This window comes from Austrofundulus limnaeus, unplaced genomic scaffold, assembly GCF_001266775.1.
Source record: "Austrofundulus limnaeus strain Quisiro unplaced genomic scaffold, Austrofundulus_limnaeus-1.0 Scaffold1887, whole genome shotgun sequence".
NCBI classification, from domain to species: Eukaryota; Metazoa; Chordata; class Actinopteri; order Cyprinodontiformes; family Rivulidae; genus Austrofundulus; species Austrofundulus limnaeus.
Window position 1 is genome coordinate 8,120 of NW_013954289.1, and position 15,150 is coordinate 23,269.

The 15,150-nt window shown below is 40.9% G+C and overlaps 2 protein-coding genes and 1 non-coding gene across 4 annotated transcripts in view; 1 reads left to right on the forward strand and 2 right to left on the reverse strand.

Moving 5' to 3' along the window:
- Positions 1-6,272, reverse strand: part of fam114a1 (family with sequence similarity 114 member A1) — a 12,860-nt gene extending 6,588 nt beyond the window's left edge. Inside the window, exons 1-8 of one of the 2 annotated variants that reach the window (XM_014033898.1) lie at positions 6,190-6,272; positions 4,612-4,920; positions 4,440-4,524; positions 4,027-4,265; positions 3,758-3,892; positions 3,217-3,369; positions 3,000-3,138; positions 42-127 (exon numbers count right to left, since the gene is read on the reverse strand). In XM_014033898.1, the coding sequence (XP_013889352.1) occupies positions 42-127; positions 3,000-3,138; positions 3,217-3,369; positions 3,758-3,892; positions 4,027-4,265; positions 4,440-4,524; positions 4,612-4,914 (1,140 nt within the window). In that variant the 5' untranslated portion in view covers positions 4,915-4,920; positions 6,190-6,272. Of the gene's footprint in view, positions 1-41; positions 128-2,960; positions 3,139-3,216; positions 3,370-3,757; positions 3,893-4,026; positions 4,266-4,439; positions 4,525-4,611; positions 4,921-6,189 lie in introns of both variants that reach the window. The other variant, XM_014033897.1, reaches the window with a different exon arrangement.
- A 601-nt stretch (positions 6,273-6,873) lies between these two features.
- On the forward strand, positions 6,874-6,945 carry trnap-agg (transfer RNA proline (anticodon AGG)). The gene has a single exon. It is a non-coding gene; the product is annotated as a tRNA-Pro (tRNA).
- A 267-nt stretch (positions 6,946-7,212) lies between these two features.
- klf3 (Kruppel like factor 3 (basic)) lies at positions 7,213-14,063 on the reverse strand (the record flags this gene model as incomplete). The annotated part of the gene is given in 5 exon segments (XM_014033899.1): positions 7,213-9,182; positions 9,258-9,424; positions 12,420-12,555; positions 13,083-13,584; positions 14,003-14,063. Coding segments are annotated over 5 exon segments (1,048 nt in total), but the record flags the coding sequence as incomplete, so codon positions are not given.
- Between the last annotated feature and the right edge of the window lie 1,087 nt (positions 14,064-15,150).

The window sequence follows — 15,150 nt, forward strand, 5'->3', positions numbered from 1 at the left end:
GTGTGTGTGTGTGTGTGTGTGTGTGTGTGTGTGTAGGTCACCTTGTTGAGTTTGTCGGGCGTCGCAGCAACATGAAGCTCAAACAGCAGCTCAGTCAGAACGCTGACAAACTCTTCGCCGTCAGCAGCTGATGAGGACAAACAAACGGCGCTCTCCTGTCAGCGAGTTTAAATTCCCTCAGACCAGTTAAAGTTCTGATTCATGCACCTTCTACCACATTATTAATGCTCTGATTTCCCTCATGCTGAGATTAAACCAACATCCTTCTTCTGCCATTTCAGTCGTGGCCTGATTTCTGCTTGCATGCCAAATTAATTTCGACGCTTTGCGTGAAAAGAGCCGAACACGTTCCGACACACATGCACATCCAGTGATTGTTTCTGTCGGGAGTTTGTCATTGGCCCCTGAACACCGACGCTGGATCAGGACTGGTTTACCCCTCCTCCCCTCCTCCTCCAGGTCCCCGCAGTGAACTGTGACAGTCCCCGAAGGCACCCGTCACATTTTAGTCACTTAAACCATAACGTGACACGAGGCTGGTGGGATATGTTAACACTACCCGCGCCTCAGAATGTGTTTTGTTGCGGTAACATTTCAGATAATCAGGAGGGAAAAAAACATTTCCACAAAGATTCAAACTAATCTGAGCTTTTGGTAATTGTTGGATAATTTACGCCTGATTAAAGCTACAATCACAAACAGCATCATGTGTGGGTTTAAATAAAGATAAACAGACAAAATGTGGGGTAGCTTTAGCTCTTTTGGATTCTAAATAAATAATGAATATGTTACCTGTTGCAGATAGCTCTTTGAATGACCTCAGCTTGGAGTAACAGTTTAATCTGTCTGTCGCTGTTCCAACACACCTGATACGGTGGTGGAACTTCAAGTTCTGCTGAAGCCTGTTGATCACTCATTCATTCAAATCAGGTGAGCTGGACCACAGAAACCTCTAAAACAAGTTGGTGGAACTCCAGGACCAGGATTAGACACCCCTGCTCTAATCGCACTGATGAGCTAATTGATGTAACTTATGAATAATTGTTGTTTTAATGAAAACCCTTTCTTTAATGATGTATGGTATTGATTTTTAGAAGTGTTAAAGGAACAGTGTGTAGGATTTTGTCAATTCTTTTAGCCGAAATTGAGATAATCACTAATGACAATAATAAAAAAACATGTCTAATCATTGCAGACAAAGGCTTTGTTTTATTATTTTTACCTTATAAAAAGCTGTTTATATCTCCATGGTCGCGGGTCGCCACTACAGGCAGCYGCCATCTTGCACCGCCATCTTGTCTACGAAGGCTCATGAAGGACAAACTGCGGTGGTGGCGTCAAAAACGGTTTTAGTTGTAATACTATAAATGTAATATTTGTTGTCTGTCATTAGCTACGGTTACATGGATAAAAGTAATCGGATTAAACAGCCGTTCGGAATTAAAATGCGTCATGTAAACAGCTTGTTCCGATTATTCTGATCCGATTGAGCTCGATCCGAATGAATTTTTAATCCGAATGAAAAGGGTGGGTTATGCCGATTGATAATCGGAATGAGGTTCATGTAAACACTTAATCTGATCATCTTATTCTGATTGTAGAAAACTGACCTGTGCGCATGTCTGCTGACTTTCATTCACCCGGTGGGACAGCAGTGCTCCAGCTGTGCTGCACTGTGCAGAACTTTTCCTCCTCCTCTCTTAACAGATGAAAAAGGAGGCAAACAGTAGACGTTGCTTCGCAAAAAATAAAAATAAAAAGCACGTATTGCTTCACCTGCAGGCTGTAGCTCGACCAAGGAGTAACGGCGTCTCTACCATTATTAAAAGCTGACACGGGTCCGTCCTGAGCACACAGAGGAGCTTTGTTTACGTTTGTAACACAGAAGTAGAGCTGAACGTTTACAACACTGCGCATGTCCAGACTTTTATTCTGAATAAAACTCCGGTGCATGTAAACACTTTTCATGATTGGATTGGGTCCATGTAAACAGTACATTCGGATTATTTAATCTGAATACATTTCAATCCGATTAAAAAATTTTGTGCATTTAAACATAGCAGGTATAATTTTACTTATTAAAGCTCTTTATCTTACCATTTGAAACATCACTAGCCCTGAAGCTGCTGGTAGACATCGCAGTTGGAATTATCAAAGGTTTTTGACACCTGAGAGACACCGTGGCATTTGGAAGCAGGGGGTGGGGGTGGGGGGAGGACCAGGGAGGATAATTCAACCACTCAACCACTAGATGTCGCTGAAAACAACAAACCCTACACACTGTGCCTTTAAGTAAATTGTATTATTTTTGTTTTTGTTACTTTGTTGTGGTGTTTGATAGGTCTCTTTTGTAAACAAGACAGTGAGTCTCAAGAGATTTTCCTGTATAAATAAAGGATAAATAAAGAAAATAAATAAATAAAAATAGCTAGTCTAAGCAAGACCAATACACTAATTTAAAAATATTATATTAGTTTACTCAAATTCTGCTTTATATCTTTTTACACTGCTGTCAATTTGCCCTATTTTGTTATTTACTGAAAAAATCTATTTTTAGAACCTTGGGCTTGCTTCTGGCAGAAATATCCTAATATTTTTGCCAAAATAATTGTGTTATGGTTAGAAAATGTGTTAGGGAAGGTGTTTACATAAACCACTAAAATTATTTTCATATTAGGGTAGTTTTAAGATGACAGCAACCCACTTTGCTGAAGAAAAAAACCCATTATTTATTATGTTTGCTTTCATTTGTTGACTAAGATCTAACCATTTTTTAAACCTGTATTTTTAATCTTCTGTTTAAACCATCGTCTCTAATACGCTGACGTTAAAAGAAAAGCTCAGATTTAGGTGTCTCTCCCCTGATTGCATGTCCCTTTGTCAAAGTCTGCCAAAAACCACCTGATCCCGGGTCAGCGCTCAGGGTCTGCGTCTACCTCAGTCTGGTCTGGATCACTCACATAAAGGAGTAGAACTGTGTATTTGGGAACTTAGATCACCGTTATCCTTCGTCTGTCCTCCATTCTCCTCTCCTTCTTCTTCTTCTTGCTGCTTGATGAAAATGTCTTTGATGAAGATGAGCTCCTTCTTCACCTCCTCCTGCTCTTCTTCCACCAGGGAGGAGAGGTAGGCTTGGACCTGGGAGAACAAAGATGCAAGTGCGCTGAATGTAATCGGACGGAGTTTCTGTTCCCAGGCTGGATATCTGAGCTTTACCTTCACTTCGCTCTCATTGGACAGGATCTCCAGGGCCTCGAGGTGCGACAGGCCCTGGTAGTCATCAAACAGTATGCCGTAGTGAGCCGTGGGCGCACCGACGAGCTGGCTGCTCAGACGAGCTCGCTCCTTCTCCTTCGCTTCCCTCAACATCTGACAAGAGCAGAACAGAAGTTAGAAACTGCAGATTTCCTCGCAGTGTTTCCTCAGACGGAGGATGATGAATTCAGCCGGTTCGGACGTTATCAGTCCATTAAATGAATGTTATTAGCGGTTATCAGTCCCATAGAATGGCTTCAGACTGTCCCAACAGTGCCCCCTAGTGGGTTACCAGTGTCATATATGTTGGAATGCAACAATCTGAGTCCGGTCTAGTTTGTCGTAGCCCGTCATTTTCTCTAAAACTAACCTTAATAGCTTTATGCCTCATATTAACCAGCTGACAGTCTGAAGCCATTCTATGGGACTGATAACCGCTAATAACATCCATTTAATGGATGATAACATCCGAAGCGGGTGGACTAATTGTGCATCCACATGCCTGACTCAGAGAGGCGGTCTTCTGCATTAAGATCTTCGTCTTTTTGAAACCGGGGTCACTTTCAGCCAGAACGGTCATGGTCTTCTTCCCAATGAACTCCAAGGCATCGAGACCTCCACTGATGACGGACTTACCCTTAGAGGCAAAAGAAGGGACAAAAAAAAAAAAAAACACAATTTGGAGGCTCAGTCCAATCAGAACTCATGCTTGCTAGTCACGTGAGACTGCAACACAAAATTTTGCATTTTTGTGTGTGTGTGTTCACTCACAGTGTTCTGCACAGCGTGTGTGATTGAAGAGAAAACACCTCTGCTTGGTGCCGCAGCAGCGGCCGCTCCTGACGATGAAGACTCCTCTGAGCTGGACGGATCAGTGTTTTCACCTCCTCCTGCCTCTTCCTTCTCCTCTGCTCCCTCCATCTCCTCCTCCTGCGCCTCCTCCCCTACTGAGGTCCTGTGAAGACGAAGAGCTTCTCCTGCCTTCACCTTAACGGAGGTCAGGCTTTGCCCTGTAAACAGAATCATGGAAGTTTACACACGTCAAGGATGGAGGACATAGGATGTGGAGTCTAAAATTAGTTTTTAACTGGCATCAATTCTAAATCTGACTCTAGCAAAGCCCTGCTGCGTTGCTAAAACTAATCCAGAAAACAAGGGATAAAAAGTGAAAACAGGAGACGCACCAACAGTAGAGGTAGCACTGCTCAGGAGAGATTTTCCCCACGAACTCCAGCCTCCCCAGATTTTCTCTTTCTGCTGGAGAGATGTCTGTAAACACATTACATAAATCACAAGATTAGTTTTAAATCACAAGTATCCATGATTAAAGCTACAATCTAACTGTTTATAGTTCACCTCTTCCTCTGAACCGTCTGCCTCTGGCTCCAGGCTCACCGTTTGGTCACATTCAGTCACCTGACCCTCGGCAGGAGCCTCCACTGCACCCTCTGTAGCATCAGGTTTGGCGTCCTCCACCACTGCCTCCTCGGTGGACCGTGGATGGTCGACAGGTATGGGAGGAGGCTGCGGTGGAGCGGATGGGTGTTCAGGTGACGTTGGGACATCTTGATGGGGAACAGGATCGGTGTGTGGAGGGTGTGCAGATGGAGGCCCACTGTCGGTACTGAGCTCCGCTTCAGAGGGGGCTGCCTGGGACATGGTGATCTAGGAAGAGGATGCTTATCTGTAAGAGGGGTTATTACTAATCTGTACTGTCTGTTAGTCCTGCCCTTGTAATAAGAAATTATAAGCATTTAAAAGAACAGAAAAACAACTAAAAGACTGTGTGACTTACTCAACTATTCTTGTAAACACAAGAATAATGACTGAATGGCAAAACAAGAGGTCAGTTCTCTAGCCCAAAGATTGAGTCAATCAATAAATCAATGTAAAACAAGTTTGCAAACACTTTAACCATTTTATTTGGGTAAAAGTTGATTATTTAAACACCACTGGTGTAAATTAAACGTTTTTAAAATAGTTTTATAGTTTGCAGTTTTTCAGCATCAAACTGCAAGTTACTGCAAGAATCAGTAAATTAACCTAAAACTGATTGAAATAGTCAATAAGTAATAAGATCGCTTTTTTAACAATTTTCTTTGCAGTAATCTATTTGGGAATTTAAGAAAAAAAAGCAACTTTTTAAACAAAACTTAAAAATTTGAACATTTTAAAACAGATTAAAATATGGTTTTCTTACTTTTACAAACTAAAATAAAAAGCATGAATTTTTATTTATGAACAATGTCGCCATCTTGTGGCAACTCTCTGCAAGTACACCTAATTCATTTATTATTGTCGCCCAATGTTTTCAGTCTGTTGTCTTTGTTTCTTGGCAGCCAAAAAGTTATAATTACATAGTTATTGTAGTTATTGTTATTCCTCAAAAAATAGTATACAACAAGATAAATATATTGCTTTGCTTTTTCGAGCTGCAATGTTATTTTAAAGGCATTTTCAAAAAGTTGAAACACAATGCAATCTTAAAATATAATTTTTAAAAGTGACCTGGAACAATAAGAATATCAGAATTTTGTATGTAAAGTATAAATAATAATACAAATAAACGCGCTAGTAGAATGCAGTGACCCCTAAATGTGACACAAAATCATCACAAGTTACAAGTCAAGTCAACAACAAATACATTTTGTTTCATTTATAATTGTTTAAAACTTAATAACAACTCTACAACTTCTGCAACACACTGCTAGGAAATCTGGAAACAAACACAAATTGTATGCAGCATTTAAAGCCAATATCATGACAATTCTTTTTTTTTTCTTTTAACAGGAAAAACGCGACATTTGTAGTTCTTTAATCGAGAACGACACAGTAGTTATCATTGTAGAGAGTTTAGTCTGTGCAGTTTTTACACAGGGAAGTTGAAATGTTCAAAGATAGTTTTGTTTTCGACAATCAAACAGTGCAGCTCACCCGTTTGGTGCCAGCCAGCGGCTCCTCTTCCGCCCCGCCACGTCGGCAGGCCGCGAGACCACTGACGGCACCAGAGATGAAGAACTCTCAAGATAGTTCCCTGCCGCCAGAGTCGCTCTAACTGCACGGGTTTTAACCTGAGTTGAAGCTACACAACATTTAATTCACTCTGCATTCGATATAAATTTCACCTACAACGCTGCCTTGATTTGATTTGATTTATTTATTAAATGGAAAAGATTATTAAAAATCAAGCCTGACTCAGCATAATTGCTGTTTTACAGCAGGTTCCTGTTCTGCAGCACATAAAACACTCAGAAATACAGCATCACATTCACATCATTATACACCATAGACACAAAGACAAACAAGCATACAAAATTCAAAGCTTTCTGTTTTTTTAAGTTTGTTTCACCTGACGCTTTATCGAAAGTAATGACATTAAACAAAGTTTAAGAGTAGAAGCTAATAAATAACAAGCAAAGCAAAATCGGAAATGATGAGAAGGGAAGCATCTTACTTTTACTTTTGAGGTCTGAGCAGAAAATTACAAGTAATATGTTTTATCCGTCATTTAGAGCATAAAAATGTATAAAATGCATAATGTTTTTAAGAAAACCATCAAAACACGCGTGGGTTTCACACTTTTACGATTTGACCTTATGTTCTTCGGTCCAACGTCGTGGCTCGTTGGTCTAGGGGTATGATTCTCGCTTAGGGTGCGAGAGGTCCCGGGTTCAAATCCCGGACGAGCCCAATGCTTTAGAGAAATCTTGAATTTTTTTATTTTTATTTATTTTTATTATTTAGTCAGTTCTCATCAAAGAACACATTAAAAATGTCAACTAATATTGAAATACACTTCCTGTGACTACTGTGTGTGCTTTGTATGTGCAGGGTTTGTAAAACTTACAGCAAACATCTAAGCTAGAAGAACTTCAATATTAAACTGTACAATTTAAGTCCTCAATAATAAAACGATACAACTGTGGGAAAGAACACACACACGTTTTGACACAACAATCCATTTAGCAAATGTTACCAATAAGTTTATTGAGTGATATTAAAATTCTTTCTTAAAAAATGTAAAATTGCAAATAAACCTATACAGTTGTATGTTCACAGTTTAACATGTTCCCTTTGAATTGCCACCACTTAGATTAAAAAGAGATATGGTTTAATAAAGACGCAACAATAATAGAAATGTATATAGAGTATCAAAATCATGCATATCAAAAACCTTTAATTGCCCATTCATTGAAAAATCAATTATATAACAACTTGCATCTGCATAGATATAAAAATATACACAAGCAAAAACAAACAAAACAGACAAAAACTGTAAAGAGTATCAATGAACAAAACACAGATCAGTTGAGCTGCTACATTCGGTATAGTTATTTGTGTACATATGAATATATGAGGCATTGGAAAATGACAAACCATGACACCTGCTCAAAGCGTTTGATTGATCAGACCATCAAAAAAGTGATTTCAAATATTTTGGCTTTGGGAATAATATACAGTATACTGTTTTCTATACATTTATTATATATAAAGTGCACATTGGAGATGTACAAAGACGCTATTTAAAATATTTTGTTCTCCAAAATGTGTAAAAAAAAAAATTGTGCTCTAAAATCACAATGGCATTTAGAAGCAGTGTAACTGCTGTTGTGTGGCTTTGATTACAATCACTGCGGATTAATAAAATTCAATTTCGAAGCACATCTTCTGCAAGGCGGGCTCGTAAACGGCACAATTGCTCCTGAAATGCCATTCGCTTAAGAGCAACAACTCCCTGCTATGCACTTTGCATTTTTCATTTATAAAAGTGCCACAAATAAAAAAGGCTACCACGGTGTCATGTCAAAAACCAAAATAGATATATAAAATTCGTTAATAATACATAAGACATAATAATTCTTCTACCCTTAAACCAAGTGAGTGGTATCTTATCACTCATACAAATAATGCCCCTGGGAAGCTACTTTCACATTTCTGAATGAAAACTTTGATAAACACTTCACTCTAAAAATGAATGAGTCCCACTTTGTTTCCTTTTTTTTCCCATGCAAAAGCACAAACAAGACCAAGGCTATGAGCTGCTTTTATTAAGTGCACTTTTCTGTTGTGTCTGAGCCATACTGCATGTGTAGGAAGAAAGCAAGCATGAGCTACCTGTCATCACTTCATCATGTAAGCTTGAAGAGGCAGATGTGGTGTGTGGTGCTGTAAAGTGTAGGCGCATTAAAAAAAAGAAAGATTAGCATTATGTCACAGGTAGCTGAGCAAAAACCTGGAAAAAAAAAAAGGTATTTCAAAAAGCTGAAGCACATTTGACACGAAGCACAGTGGGTGTGTGATATGATACATTCTGGAAGGTTTCACATTTTACTGGCCTAGCGAGCAAATAACACGCGTGTGTAGATGATGAGATGTGTGAGGCTTGAGCCATGCTTTGCTTGGTGTTGTTTGGCTCTGCAGCCAGAGGAGGGCGCCGCTCTCAAGCCAGCTGAGATGCTGCAGCCACCCCCTTTAAAAAAAAGTTAGAAGAAAGGACAGGTGTTTGGATCTTCCACGGCTGATCAGAGTTCTGATGCTGCAACCACATGTCTTTTGAAAGGTCAAAATGAGCTGACATCAGCTCTTACTCTTCGCTCTAATGAGGTGAAAGGGTTAAAACGTGCACCCTGAGGAAAAGTTCCCCACTCCCTGTTAAGAATGGCTATTTTAACCCCATTAAAGTCCAAGTGGTTCAGTCCAACAATTAACCCCCTACATAAAATCCATGCTGTCCGGTGGAGGGATTCACACCAGGAGGTGGCGTTTCTTGTGCAAAGCCAGGTGATCGGAGCGGGAGAAGCTGCGTTCGCAGTCGGGACACTGGAACGGTTTGACTCCCGTGTGCTTGCGGAAGTGTCTCGTGAGCTCGTCTGAACGGGCGAACTTCCACGTGCAGCCTTCCCACATGCACTTGTAGGGTTTCTCCCCTGCACAGAGAAGCAACAAGGTAAGGCTCGTTTATCATCTTTAACATCTGGAAAAGTGCGGCTGAGACCTCTCACCTGTGTGTGTTCTGCGATGTGCTTTGAGGTGGGAGCTTTTGGTGTACACTTTGTTGCAGCCTGAGAAGTCGCAGCGGTGAATCCTTCGCTTTTTCAGAGTGTCGGGAGATTCGGCGGGGAGGGGATGCTTCGAGCTCATACGAACTATTACTGATGGGTTGTTGCACCTAAAAGAGACAGAAGAAAATGTGCTTAAAATGTACTGATTGCAATGTCTTGATAGGCTGTTAAATAAAAATAACAAAGTAGGAAAGCCTGCATATGTTTTCCCCTCATATCAAGGGTTAAATTGTCCTTAAATTAAAAATCAGTAAGTAAAAAACAAAAACAATAAATAAATTAAAAAAAAATACAGGTCATGGCAACATCCATGAAAGACTCATTTGGGGTTAAGGACTCTGAAAATGTTGACTATCAGATTTTTTTACTTTGACCAGCAGAGGACGCCAGACTTCCCTTTCGTGGTGTTGAAACCAGTTTTATTGGGCTGCAGCTTCTCTCCTGAGCAATAGTTTCTGTCAGGAAGTTAAACTACCCCGCCCATCTTCTTCCAGTCTAACCCCGGCCTGGCTCTTTGTCCTGTAACCTCTGTCATGTCACAACTTTATCAATCTGCACTTCAACTATTCGTTCACTTAAATCCAGTCTCAGTGCGCGCACTCACAACTTAAACTAAGCTCTAAAACCTGGGAAGTAGCAAACATTTTTGTAACACCTTTTCAGGCCCTAGTCTACATGTATTTCCAGGACTCTAAAGCTCCTGCCGCTGCGTGCATTTAAAAAAAAGTTGAGTTTCAGGCCAAAAATATCAGGAAATGTCTTTGTGTCATATCCTGGAAGAATTGGCTGTTTGTGTGTTTGTGTAAGTGGCGGTTGAAAACAGGTGTCAAGTGTTGAAATGTGAATCAATCACGGATAAAGGAATGTGCAAAATTCCCCTTCCACCCTCACATTCAGATGAACACTGGCAAACCCATCATTATTACGCACACCCACCAGCTCCCTAAGAAATAAAAGTCATTGGTAACGTACGTTATTCGGCGTACATATACAAGTAAAAACAGCGAGCTCAAAGAAGAGGCGCTAACAGATAACGTCACACCTTTGATGTGCTCTTAGGTTTATTCAAACCCACCAAGGTCATTGTTGGAGCTATGGTCAGAGGCGACGTGGGAAAAAGGGGAGCGGTACAGCGATCTTTTATCAGAACAGCAGCAGATTGACCTGAGTTCCTTTGTTCCTCAGTGATGGGAAAAGTTGGAATGCAGCACGATTTTCGCTTCGCTCCAATGAAACGCCAAGAACCGATACAACAAAGAACCTCTCAGCCCAAAAGCAGCGACAAAAACAAACTGCTCTGCAAAGGGAAAAACATGCACCAAGCTAGACAACAGACTGAAGAAAAATGTTGGTTTAAAAAAAATGTTTGTGGAAAAAAGGGAAAGAATGTGAACAAAAGTCTTGTGATTTTGAGCCAGTTGCAATTTCGATAATGTTTTATGAAGACGACTTTATTCGCAATTAATCTCCCACCTGAAAGGTTAAAGATAATTTATTTTGCAGGAAAATAATACTAATCTTTTTGAGAAAAGGCTACAATGGCCTAAAGCTAATTGCTTTCATAATAATAACAATAATAATAATAATAATAATAATAATAATAATAATAATAATAATAGGGATGTTGTGTTCTTGGGTAGGCACATTTCTGTTCTGTTGCTGTTTCTTGTCACTAAAGGGTGATTTGTAACAACATAAGGCAGACAATATTGTGCTAAAATCAAAACAGGCCTAATATATGGGACATGTTTTCTCTAATGGTGTCAAGGGAAGTGATACAGTTTCTGTAATAAAGTTTATGAGTTTAAATCGTAGTTTCGTATGTCATTACAACCAGAAACAACACACCTTGTTGTTTTCTCTTAAGGGACCATTTCTTTTACAGTTGGCTCGGGGACAAAAGCGGCCTGTAAAAGACAGCTGCGCTGACAAACATCAGAAACGGATGGCTTGCACTCAACGTACACTCAAACAACAAACGGATGAGAACTAACCGCAGGTGTGCCTCCCCGACTGTTGCACCGGTGACATACCCTGCAATTATTTTTATGAGGAAAAGCCTTCATTTTGCAAAATGATGAAACGCTGTTGCGCGAAACCGATCCGTAACATTGAAGATCAAGAGCGGGAAGAAGCGTCGAGGGGAGCTGAAGAGGAGAAAAAAGGCCAACCATCAATCTGTTGAAAAAGAACAAGAAGTACCCGGAGTGAGGGAGACAGGGTTCCCACACCTTGGGCAACATCAAATTCAAGGACCTTTCAAGGAATTTCCAGTACCAGTTTCCTTAAATTAAAGAACCACACGCAGTGGAAATTACCTACTGCTACCACAGAATGATACCAATAAACAGGTTTGATATCATATAAATTCAATGAAAAAGTGAACAACACAGAAGTTGTTGAGTCAGAAACAATGACGTCAGTTTACCGTAATCCTGAGTTATCCTCCGCAACAAATGTAAGTTCTTTTATTTAATTTTATACTTTCTTTTTTTAAAAGATGATGAAAATCAATCATGTGAATAGAGAATTTCAATCCCCCAAAAAAACATTCAAGGACTTTCAAGGACAAGTGTAATTTTTGGCTGTTTTCACAAACTTTACAGGGCCTTGAAATAATTTTCAAATTCACAAGCTTTCAAGGATTTCAAGGACCCGTGGGAACCCTGGGGAGGAGAGACGAGAAGGAAAAAAAACAAAACACTGATGAAGCTTCATCAAGATGGCCGACGTGAGATCCTCGTGGTAGGGAGGCGTGGCTGAAAGACGGGATGAGAAATTAGGAGAATGAGAAATGCAACGAAGGAACGACAGATTCATGTCTGTGAAACATTTGTTCTACCAGAACAGAACTTGCGCAGACATTGATGTAATTAGTCTAGATGTAAAAAGTCTTCCTTCTTTTAAAGTGTCTAAGACAAAAATGGATGAGCACAAGTAATCCGTTCCTGAACTCATGAACGAGTGTGTTCCCGGGGACTACATCTGCCTTAAACCCAATCAGGATGGAGCTGAAACTGAGTCACTTCCATTTAAAGTAGAAGTGGAAGCACTGCGGAATTCTTTGTGTTTAGTCAGTTTCATGTGGGTGTTTGGACTCACTCGTACTCGGGCGGTATCCTGATGGCTGCTGGTTTGCTGTCATGTCTGCTCAGCTGGTCCTGACAGAGTTCAGGCTGAGCCTCGGTCTTGATGGGCTTGTGCAGGTTGTGTCCATCCACCGCCTTCATAGGGAGAACTGGGTAAGAGTGAAAGAAGGAGAAGGTTTTTATTGTAAATGAACACATTTAAACACATATCCATAAACATTACGTATCTGATGATGATGAGTCTAAAGCCTAAAACAATAAATAAGGTATTTGGAAAAAAAATGTCTAACTTAAATTTGAACTTTGTAGCTTAGTGATGTTATATGAACAAAAATGATCAAAGTGAAGAGACAGGACCCAAGTAGACAGCTGTAATTTTAAAACAATTCTCAAATTTTTCATAGCAGTTCATGCAAACGTTATTTAACAAACACTATCAGATTTTAATCATTATTTTGTTGAGACTTTGTGGTTTTAGTAATAACAGTGGCAGTGTCTGTTGCACTGTGAGCCTTCCTGCAGGAATATCACATTTCCTGTGTAATGTGGAAGTGATGAAGCGTTTTAAGATCAAGCTTTAAATTAAACTTATTCAAACTGAGCTACCTTCAACAGGTAAGATAGTATTTGTTCAAAATGATCGCTCTGAATTAAACAGGAAGTCTGTGCCACACACCTGGCTTGCGCTCCCTGCTTGGATGATGGTCGTTGTCACCGGCGACCTGCTGGCTCACTATTATGGGCTGGTGCAGGTGAAGAGGAGGCGGGTAGAAGACGGGCAGGGGCACCATAACCGGTGACACCATGACCCCGGAGCCTGAGCCCACCAGGGGAGTCACCATGTTGGAGTGGAAAGGCAGGGAGGCGGTGGGCGGCGGCGGCGGGAGGGTGTGGGACGGCGAGGAGCGCAGTGGGGAGCGGGGGGAGGCGCGGCTCGCCGAGCTGTACGGGGACGACGGGGAGCTGGGAGGGGAGGTCGGGGACGACGTGGAGGAGCACGGCGGGGAGGAGGAGGTGGAGGAGGAGCGCTTGCTGACGGACAAGTCCACGGGCTCCAGCTGTGTCTGTGGGGTGTGAGGCTGGGCGAAGGCTTGCATAGGGACTGGGTAGAAGGTGCCGGGGTGGGGGAAGATCACTCCGTACGGCTCTGGGGTTTGCACCAAAGAAGTGTAGAACGACTGCGAGGAAGAGGAGAGGAGAGACAAAAGAGCAGAGAGGTAAACATTTCCGCTCGGCCTTGAGGAACACGGAAAACATGTTTCTGCAGCGCAAACAACGAGAAAAAAAGTTTAAACTCAGCGGCCTTTTCAGGAACAGATAGCTGTTCTGAGTAATGTGTGTGTGTGTCCATTAGCCTGGCAGGGTGTGTGTGTGACCATTGTATGCAAATTTCTACTGCAAAGCAGCTTGTTATTTGTCCAGGAAGAGCAGGAATGTGGGAACCAGTCGGTCTAGACGCGTAGCAAAAGTGTGTGTGGGTGTGTGTTTAATGGTGTGTCTATAGGTACATGTTGGGTAGTAGTGGTGGGGGGGGATGAGCAACATGTTCAGGCACGATGGAAGCACACAGATATCCCACTCACACACATGCCTTACCGACTCCATGTCTGTCTTTGAAGGGTAATCATACATCAGCATGGCTGCACAGACCAGGCTCCTACAAAATAAAACACACAGTCGTCAGCGTACAGGAATCAACAAACTTTCAGCTCACTCCCTTAGTGGTTATTTGATATTAAATCTGAATGATTTACAGCTGGCTTTTTATTTTTCCAACAAAACCTGCTCTTTATCTGGTAAATCTAAAACTTCCTGGATGATTGAGTTTCATCAGGCCTATAGGCTCACATTTCCACTTTATCTGAAAAACACACCCAGCAATCAGTTATCGTCTATTGTCGCTCCGCAGGTCTCAAATATGTAGAAAACATCACTTAGTGAATGCCAGAGCTGCATTGTCTCCAGCTTGTTGATTTAAATCCGGTAAATTGCGAAAGCCAGGCTGATTTACCTGGCACTGACATCCTGTTCTGTTACACAAATATAAGCTCCTTTACTGGTTTTTAATCAAATAAACTTCAAACTCCAGCCTTAAAAAAGTGTCAATATAAATACTTTAAAACTTACTTATGAAACTCAATATAATGTTCATTGTAAAAAAAAATCAACTATCAGTGTTGGGTGTTCATTTTAGAACAAGTGCAACTGGTTACATTTTAATAAGGTGTTTTATATAGAACATTGTAAAGTACTAATGTATCACACTTCAGCTTGACAATAAATGGTGTTACTTTGGTGTGTGATGTATAAATGCTTATTTATCTAATTCTAATTTTTACCAGTACCATCTGAAAACAACCTATCAATCAAACAGCCCCACAGTACTGTATTTCATGAGATTATCACTCCTTTCAGGTGTGATGTGCCTGGAAACTTGCTGGTGTCAAAGACAAGACAGGGAAACTTCACATGAAATACACACAATCACACACACCACCTACTGAGAACTCAACTATTTGGATAAAAGGGCGTGAGGTTTCCGAAGCAGTTCCTTAACTTTGGATGACCAGGTGCAGACGTGTTACTGTTTGTGCCTAAATGAGTGTGTTTAAACACGCCATCGAGTGTGTGTGTGTGTGTTTGTTCACTGAAGCACAAAAGCAACATGAACTGTCAAAGAATGTTCCCTCAGGGATTGTGTGTGTGTGTGTGTGTGTGTGTGTGTGTGTGTGTGTGTGTGTGTG